At 31.2% G+C, this 10,206-nt stretch overlaps 1 protein-coding gene across 1 annotated transcript; it reads left to right on the plus strand.

Moving 5' to 3' along the window:
* Positions 1–821: 821 nt before the first annotated feature.
* Positions 822–1,028, plus strand: BDBG_17678 (uncharacterized protein; the record flags this gene model as incomplete). Its single annotated transcript, XM_031725339.1, has 1 exon — positions 822–1,028. The coding sequence occupies one exon, from the start codon at positions 822–824 to the stop codon at positions 1,026–1,028; it is 207 nt and encodes a 68-aa protein (XP_031580402.1).
* Between the last annotated feature and the right edge of the window lie 9,178 nt (positions 1,029–10,206).

Here is a 10,206-nt window from a genome sequence, read left to right on the forward strand (position 1 = left end):
ATGTTGCTATGCAACACTGTAGTCATTTCTGTACATCTCTGAAAGCAGTTAATAGTTTCTTTGTCTCTTTATATTTGATAAGTCAATAATATATTTCAATGCACTCTCTCTTTCATTATTATCATCATCATCATCATCATCATCATTATTATCATTATCATTATTATCATCATTATCATCATTATTATTATCATCATATCATTGCCTGCCTTCACCTTCTTTTCAATGCTTATCAAAACCAATCATATCATTCCTCTTCAAATATTCTGCGGTCCTGCGGACTACCAAGGCATGTGAGCGCCATCACAGATTGAAGAGAGAGAAGAAGAAGGCATTTAAGCATAAGAAGACAGATTGTAAGACACATTATGATGCCTTGAAGAGACTCTGTAAGAGAGTAGAATAATAATAATTTTAAGTAACACTTCTGATAGATTTAGACTGAACTAAGTATAGAAATAATGCAGATGACATCACCTGTGAGAGATTGAAAAAGAAGATAGTGAAGAGTCTCATACAGCAGTGATAAGATTAGAAGAAGTTCTGAGAATGATTTAAGGCCAAGATGAAGAGAGAGAGAGAGAAGAAGAGTGTTACTATAAATAAGTAGCAGTAGAAGAAGATTGAGAAGATATTAAAGTAGAAGATAAAGAAGTCAAAACTAGTAAGTTTTTTATTGAAAGATAATGATTTTTGATAACACTTCTGTTCTCTAATTGATTAGCAGAAGCTGACAGAGAAGGAGGGGATTGAGGCCTTGTTCAGGTCTCAAATGCACTTCATGATTCAGAACATTGAGAAGACAGCCCTGCTCTCTGAGCATGCTAATCTGCTTACTGCTGAGATGGAACCTGAGACAGCAGACCAGGAAATGCGGGATTTTGAAGAGCAGGGTTGACCTGGCTGAGAGAGAGCAGCAGAAATCCTTCTCTGAGAAGGCAGTGAAGAGAGATTTTGAGATGATTATTATCTCAGATGAGAAGAAGAAGAAGAAGAAGAAGAAGAAGAAGAAGAAGAATGAGAAGTGAATTATAAAGAATAATAAGAAGAATGAGAAAGAGAAGAAGTAGATTTTTTTCTTTTTATATTAGTTAGTTATAAGTTTAAGTTTTTAATTATTAATAATTAAAATTGATTTTGAGTTTTCAAAAATTATTGTACAAGTTGTAATCAAGTCAGGAATGATATATATATATATATATATTTAACTATCATGATTCATAAATCACTATAATGTATAAGTATTAACATTTTTTCAACATTGATATTCATAATATTAATATATTTTTAATGATATTATCTGATAATATAATTTGATAACACTCTCTTTCACAATATTAATATATTTCAAGAAATATGATAGAGATTAATCAAGATTGTTTATTTACTTTTATATATCAATGATATTCAATCTGAGTTAGTATTAAAATTATAACTAAGCTAAGAAACAAGATTATTTTCTCTTATATTAATTCTTCTTACACATATCAGTGATCAGTTATTGAAAATAAATTGTTATCTTTCTTAAATTATTATCATGTCTTCTGAATCTACTTCTTTCACTTCTTTTACTTCTATTGAAGATTTATAAACTCTTCAAGAAATCACTGTGAATTACAAAGTCTATCTTGTTTACAATTTAACACAGAATGCTCTCTTTCAATCATAATAAATAATCACTTCATTCTTCACATCTGATTCCAGGTCATGAAATTTATGAAAAACTCAACACAAATATTGAGATGAACTATGAAATAATTATCAATAGATTGTATTATAGATTACTGAAGAGTCATCTCTTTACTGCAATCACTGTAACTTTATTCAGAAACATTCATCATAAACTGATCATGATTCTGAAGAAATTTTCTGACATCTGAAGTCATCAGAATGCAGATAATAAAAGAAAAATAATCAGAAAATTACTACTGAGCTGGTAAGTTACTCTATCAGATAACAATTTTTAATAATACTAACTTTCTAATTTGAAGGAAATCATGTGAAAATGACTCTGTATCAGTACTCTGATTTCACAACTCTCATCTGATAACTTCTGTGAATAATTACTTTGTATATATATATCTCTGAATCTTCCTCTTCAATCAATTGAAAACCCTGAATTTCAAACACTTCTTCAAATACTTAATTCAAATCTTCATATTTCATATCAATCCTGTCTTCAGTTCAACCTTGAGACACACTACAAAGTCAATATACAATATCTAGAATCAGAGTTGAAGAATTATTGAAGAGTGTCTCTCACAGTGAATGCATGAACTAGTACAAACAATCTTACATTTATGAGAGTTATATGTTATTATATTGATGAGAACTGGACTTATCAAGAGACATTAATTGAATTTAAATCATTGATCAGTAGTCATACTGAGAATTATATAGCAGAGATATTAATAACTGTGATTAAAAATGACTATTAGAATATTAGTCTCAGTCTTCTTATAATTACAACTGACAATGCTGTGAATAACTATACTATAATGAAGAGCTTGAAGCAAAAATTGGCTTTGCATTTCTGAAATAATAAATAAGATTATATTCTCTGCATTGCTCATGTGATTCAACTTGTGATGTAAACACTGATAAAGAATCTTAACATTGAGATGAAGAATAATGAGATGACTGATTCTTGAGATGAGAATGAGATGAAAGTGATTACTCAAGTAACTTTTATATTCACTTTGCAAAAGATAATGTTTTTTGATAACACTTTTTGATATTGCTTTTTGATAATGCTTTTTGATAACACTACTGTTAATTTTGAATAGATTGACTAATAATTTAAATATCATAGATTCAAAACATTGCTAATACAATTTGTATCTCTTCTAAATAATAACAACAATTTCATGATATTCAATAAATAAATAAATCAGTCACATCACTGAATATGATACAGAATATTAGAACACAGTGAAGTTCAACATATAAGATAACTATTCAGACTCTTCAATTGTGTCAGATAATTGATTATTGAGTGCAACACTCTGATTGGGAAAAGATTCAGATATTGAAACTTTCAGATATGAAGTGAACTCAGTTGAAATATATGATTGATTTACTGTTTCAGTTTTATAAGACAATAAAGACAGTCTCAATCACTTGTATACTAATGCTGCAGTCAGCCTGGTGAGTGTATAACAGTTTATTTACTTATCTTGAGAAGCAGTTGAATCACTCAAAAAGAAATTCAGTCTGAGATGATACTATAGTACAGGCTATTGTTGCTGTAAGAGATAAACTGGCATATTACTACAGCAAAACAGAACAATCTTTTACAGAGTACTATGCTATAGCAGCTCTACTAGATCTCTTCTGTTGAGTTAATATCTACACTTCTCAAGATTGAACAGAGGAGAAATGAGACTCATATGTTAAATTAGTCTGAGACTACTACAATATCAACTATCAGAGATTTGAATGAGCAGATGTTTGAGATGTGAAGACAGTGAAATACAATTCTCTAGTAAGTAATGATCTTTGATAATGCTTCATATTACATAGAACTATAATACTAACTTTGAAACAGGACTTGCATACATTGATTGCAACTGAAAATCAGGCAAAACTATATGCTTATAAAACTGAATTTGACTGCTATCTTCAAGATGATCTGACAAATTTACATACCAAATCAATTCTAGAGTTATGAAAAATTGTTAAGAGTATATATTCAACTGTTACACTGATGATGTGTGATATTCTGACAATTTCATTAGCAGGGATGAGAATGGAGTGAAAGTTCAACTCAAGTCAAGATATTTGTCACTATCATCAGAGACAATTACAAGGAGAAACAATTAAGAAACTCATGATTATAAAACATGGAATTATCAGACAGTTTAATACCTCTGATCACAGTATATCAGAGAAGTGTAGTTTTCATGAGAAAGTGAAGAATAAACTTACACAAGAATGTATTTAGTTGTTTCATGAGTGTTATCAATAATTGTTATCAAATTCTGATTATATAAGTAATCACTGAATGAACTGAATGAGACTGATTTTAATCTTCAGTCTCAGTTTCATTCTGATTTTGAAAGAATGATCATCTTTCACAGTTTATCCTGGAAAATTACTCTCATTTCACTGTTCTTGAATTAAATCTGGTCATTTTTCACGCCATTTCTCTCAGAAATGGTTCATTTTTAGATTTTTTTGAGGCTTGGTCCTGGTGGGACTCACGCCAAGAAATGTATGAGACCAGACCAAATGGGATCAAATGTGAAATTCATGGTCCCGCCGGCCAGTCTAGTCACAGACACTGATTATTATATTTGTTTTAAATATTCATGATGAGACAATCATTTATTCATATCAGAGAATCAGTTCTCTTCTCAACAGTATCAAGATTATAAGTCTTTTTCTTTTTCATCTTTTCTTTCTGATACTGATTTTTCTGTTCTTAGAAGAAATTGTTATAGGTTTTACTGTGTATGAAGTTATGATATTCATAGATATCAAGAAGCTTTTCACCACTGTAAAGTTTAATATTATAGAGACATCTGCTCTAATGAATTTCTTCAGAATGATAGATCTATATCAGTCTATTCTCTAGCATCTGTCATCTGACTTTGTGATACAGATGAAAGATATCTGTGTTTTCAGAAACAGAAATACAGATGTTGTACTCTTTTACACTCATGAGTGTGAGACTTGTATATTTTGTCTGAGATATCATTGTGAGAATGAGCTGTTCACACACTGTGTTCTGCTTTCTGCATTTTCTCATGTCTCTCTCTCTCTTTCTGAGAAGTCTTGTGTGTGTTGTAATTGCATGTATAACTCTAAGACTAGTGAGTATTCATTCAGTAACTACTTTCATCTCTGATTTTTTGATTTTTGTATACTAACAATGATTCTTAGTTGCTTCAGTGTCAGAGATCATTCTAATTGAAGATGATAACACTGCAGAGACTACTCTCTTCTGCTCTCAAGCTTCTCTTATTATTTTCTCTCTCTTCTCTGCAGAGAAGGTTGTGTGCATATCAGATTATAAGTATTCAGCTCTGAGTAGCTTCTGCTGTTATTTATCTGATTCTGTGTCTTCTTCTTCTTCTGTTTCTTCTGTCTCTGTTTCTTCTGCTCTGACTTCTGATTCTGCAGATTCTGTGCTCTTCTTCAATTTCTCTATATGTACATGTACACATTTCTATATTAGCATTTCAGTCAATCTTGTGATAAATGACATTAATGTCATATACAGAGTGATAGAGGAATCAGAGACATACATGACATTGTTACAAGAGCAGCTTGCAGCTCTCAAATTTCTTACAGACCTTGAGTTTTGAGATTTCCTTTTTTGACATTTTTCAGGTGGTGTGGTGTTGGAAATAGATTAAATGTGTGATGTATGAAAATGAATGAAATGTGTATGATAACATTTGTTTTTTACAGCTGACTCTTATAATTGATGATCAATTCATTATTTCTTTTCTTTTCTTACACTTTTACTTTATCTGCTAGTCATCACTCTTACATGATCTCTATATAATACAGCATTCAGTGACTAGATTCAGTAGCTTTCATCTTTTGTGATTCTGTCTCATATATTATACTGTCTCTCTTCACCTGCTTAAATTACTACAGTGAACAGCTCATCAAAACTAACCTCACTTAATCTCTGAGCATTCTCAGGGATCAAGATGACTTAGTCTCACATGTCTGTGAATGTTTCAGATAGTTCATCTTCTGTGATCTCTGTGATTGAACTGATGTAAACAGTTAAATTCAACTCTGAATTTCTTTTTCTTCTGTGATCTGATTCATGTGCAAGTCTGCTGCTTTGAGATCACTCTTTATCATATTGTATCTACTGTCTGTAGCATGTTATTATATGACTAGCTACAGTCTCATTACTTATTGAAGTGTGATATTCATCTGATTTCTTCATTACTTTTCATTCTTTTCTTATAATCATGAAAAGATTGAAATAAGTGAGATCATCTGATTTGTAAGTATCTATGATTTCTCTTACTTTATAAGACTTTTCAATTATAAGTCTCTTCTTTTTCAATACTGATGATAGTGCTGTAGATAATCATAATTCACTCAGATCTTACATCTTTGCTTTCATAAGTTATGAATCATTGATTAAGTTATATAAGATCTGTCTCTCTGATTCTTTCAATGTATACATTCTCAGAGAATGTGATTTGAGTATCTTATATGATTCAAACCATCTAGGTGGAAACTTCTCAGAACTCTCATTATGTATGAGAACTTATATTTCTATCTTGAGACTTGATTTCTTAACTAGTGAGTCTCATATTCTTTTCAATTGAATTGCTTGATTCAGGAGTAACTTGTTAGCTTTTGTGCATGTGTGGCTGATCTCTTTCAATCTTGATTCTGTGTCTGCAACTGTTGTGTCTGTGACTGTTGTGTTCACAACTGCTGTTTCCTCTCTCATCTTTTCTGAAGCATTCTCCGGGATGCGCAGATGTAATTCATACAACAGGTAGAATGATAAATGCTTGAAGACTGCATGCTGCTGAATTTGTGTGATTAATAGTGCCTGATCAAGATATTCATCTTATAATCTCATAGACTTGCTCACTAGATATTTCATCAGCATGTTGCTCAAGATTTCATTCAAGCATTTCATCTTTCTGTTCATCTGCAGATGATATGACATTGTTCTACAGTGTCTTGTCTGTAACTAGCTTATGAAATGTCTCACTGCTTCTTCTACAAGATTCACACTGTTATCAGTTAGAATCTCACACAGTATTTCATAGTTAACATAGATCTCATTATGTAGAAACTTCATCATCATCTTCTCTGTTATCTCTGAAACTGCTTTCACAACTGGCCAGTCAGTAGTGTAATTAATAGCAGTGATTATTCATTGATTTCTATTTGATGTTCACAGCAATATGTCTATGAGATTCACTTCTCATTGTTTAAACAGTTGTATTGTACACTTTATCTGATGTTGTACTTTCTCACATTCTAATCCTTTCTTAGATTCTTTCACAACCTGATAATTCAGGCACTCATGAGTGTACATCTGAATGTTCTCAGTCATGCTTGGCCAGTATACTCTTGATTCAAGTACACTCATAAGTTCAGAGCTTTCTAAGTGACTGAATTCTTTGTGCATGTGAGTCATTAAGTCACATTAAAATGAAGATTCTAGATAGAGAGCTTCTATGTATTCTAGATTGTAGTAAAGTATAACATCATTTTTCAATTTCCTCAGCTTGAAGTTCAGAAGCATCTCTTCTACTACTTTCATAAGACACTTGTCATCTGACATCTTGTTATTCTTTAAGCAAGAGATCATAATATTCACTCATTCTGATTCCTTACATTCTCTCAGCATGTTTAACATGAACATCTCTTATACCTGGTTCACAGAACTCTCATTCATGAAATCAGGTCTGTAACTGATTGTATCAGATATCACAGTATCTGATCTCTTTCAGTATTTGATATGAAGATTATACACTTGAAACTCTGAGATTCAACATGCTAAGTGTTTGAAAGGTTTTATCATTAATTATAGATAGATGAGACTTTCATAATTCATGATCATTATTGTTATATGTCTGTTGTCAATATATCTATTTCATATCATCAGTGTGTGCTTAATCACTAGTAATTCCTTTTCATACACTGAGTAATTGAGCTCAGTACTCAATAGTTTTCTACTATCATATGTCATCAGATACAGCTTATTATTCTTACTCATCTGTAGAAGAGCATCTCTGATAGCTCATTCAGATGCATCTGTCTCAATGTAGAAAGGTTTATTATAATCTGATTGAATAAGCACTGAGAATGTTATGATATATTCTCTCAGTGTGAGAAAAGCCTCTTCACATACAGTATTTCAGATAATTGAATGAAACTTCTTCTTTCACAGATTTGCATTCATTTCTCTTAAGAGATCTGAGAGTGATGCAGATATTTATATGAAATTCTTAATGAATCTGCAGTAGTATGAGATTAACTCAAGAAACTGTTGTACATGATGTATATTTCTCAGCTGTGATCAATTTGCTATGATATTCAATTTCTTCAGAATGAGATGTATACAGTCATTACTTACTACATATTCTACAAACTTCAACTCTTTCATTTCAAACACACACTTGATTGATTTGACATAGAGCTTATACTCTGTCAGAGTTGTAAGCACTTCATTGAGATGCTTCAGATATTCATTATATGAGTTTAAAAAGACTAGAATATTATCAAGATATATAAGATATGAGGTTTTATTCTATTTATAAAGAATTATATTCATCATTATTTGAAAGATGACAGGTGCATTTGTCAGACTGAATGATATTATCAGAAATTCAAACTTTCTTCATTAAATATTAAATGTGGTTTGTGGAACTGACAGTTCATTTACACAGATCTGCCAGTATTCTGAGAGAAGATCAATCTTCAATAGATATCAGACATTTTCAACTATATTCAACTGTTGTTGAATCTGTGACAGTGAATATTTATTCTTGATTATAAGCTTATTGAGTGCTTAATAATCAATACATATCTGTCACTCTTCATTCATCTTTTTCATGAATAGAACTGAAAAGCCTCATACACTTCATGAGAATTATATGAGATCATATTTTAGAAGGTCTGTGATCTGATGCTTCTGTTCTTTAAGATGCATTTGTGACAGAGAGTACACATTCTGATTGACTGGTTTTGTGTCCCTCATGTCAATCTCATGTATGAATCCTCATTCTGGCAGTAATTTCAGTGAAAGATCTGTTCAGAAGACCTTTTCATACTTCTTCAGAAGCTTCTTCATACACTTATTCTTCTGTATATTCTTTATCTTGATTTTCTCTGCTTCTGGGTTCTGTATGATATACAGAATGCTTTCAGATGAGGTCTTGTGAATCATTCTCTTTGCTTATTGATATGTAAGCAGATTTAACCCTTCTATATCAGAGATGTGAAATGTCCTTCTCATATCAGTTAATAGAATTGTATGAATCATTTTCTTTCTATCAGTCAGCTGTATATAGCATGTACATCATTGAATCTGCAGATTGAATCTTTGAAATCAATTAAGTCTGAGAATAAGGTCATATTTCATGTTCTGCAGCTCTCACACTCAAATATAGCAAGATCATTCTTCAAAGTGCAAGAGAACTCTTACTTTTACAGGTGATATTAAATATCAGTTATCAGATAATCTTATATATTGAAAATCCTTCACTTGATGAACTTCTTTCAATCTTCAAATTATATAATCACTAATATATTGTGTTGAAGCTTCTGTGTCTGCTAACACTTTTGCAGCTATCTCTTGATTCTTATTCAAGTGTCTCTTATACATTAACATTTCAGGTCTCAAGACATTGAGATGAGTGTTCACTTCATCATTCTCACTCACACTCTATTCAGAAGCCTGCTTCTTTTTTACATTTACAGAATTCAGAGAATCATCTAACACAGACATCTCTTTCACTTTGAAGACTTTTCATAGAATATCAGTGAGTGTCTTCAAGCTCACTGATTCTGCTAGTTTTTTGACTCTCTTACTTCTCTTAACTATGCACACTGAGTGCAATCTTTTATATCATCATTTTAATGTTCACAGTTGAAGCAAGCTCAATGCTTGTAATATCAAGATTTTCACTCAGAGAATTTCTTTTTCAGAGAATTCAGCACTTTAGCAATAATATTCAGATCTAGATTCATCATATCTGAGTGTATGACTTGTATTGTAGAAGTCTGATTATCTGTTCTCTGCTGAGATATACTTGATTGCAGTATTTTCTGTTACAATTGACTTACTTATTCTTATATAATAAGAATGTTATATGCTTCTTTCACTGTGTCTGATTATGAGGTTAAGCATTTTCATTTCACTCTCAACTCAGATGTAAGATCATGAATGAAGATCTGTAAACAGAAAGATGTTAAAAGCTTTTCATTCAACACAAGATAGTGTAAGCTGAAGTGTGTGAAGTACAATGTAAGATCACTCACTTATCTACACTTAGTGAAGTGTTTATAACACTTGTCTTATACATTCACTTTCTCAAAGTTATGCAAGATTCATTTGAAAAACTCATTTCATGTTTATGAAAATAAATATCACTTCAGATCTGTGAGATTCATCTTTTTATCAGTCATTTATAATGACTTTGCTTTTCTGTGTAGAAACACAGCAGATCTTAAGACTTGTTAAAATTTCATTGACTGTCTATCTGT

Source organism: Blastomyces gilchristii, assembly GCF_000003855.2.
Source record: "Blastomyces gilchristii SLH14081 genomic scaffold supercont1.20, whole genome shotgun sequence".
Classification (NCBI taxonomy): domain Eukaryota; kingdom Fungi; phylum Ascomycota; class Eurotiomycetes; order Onygenales; family Ajellomycetaceae; genus Blastomyces; species Blastomyces gilchristii.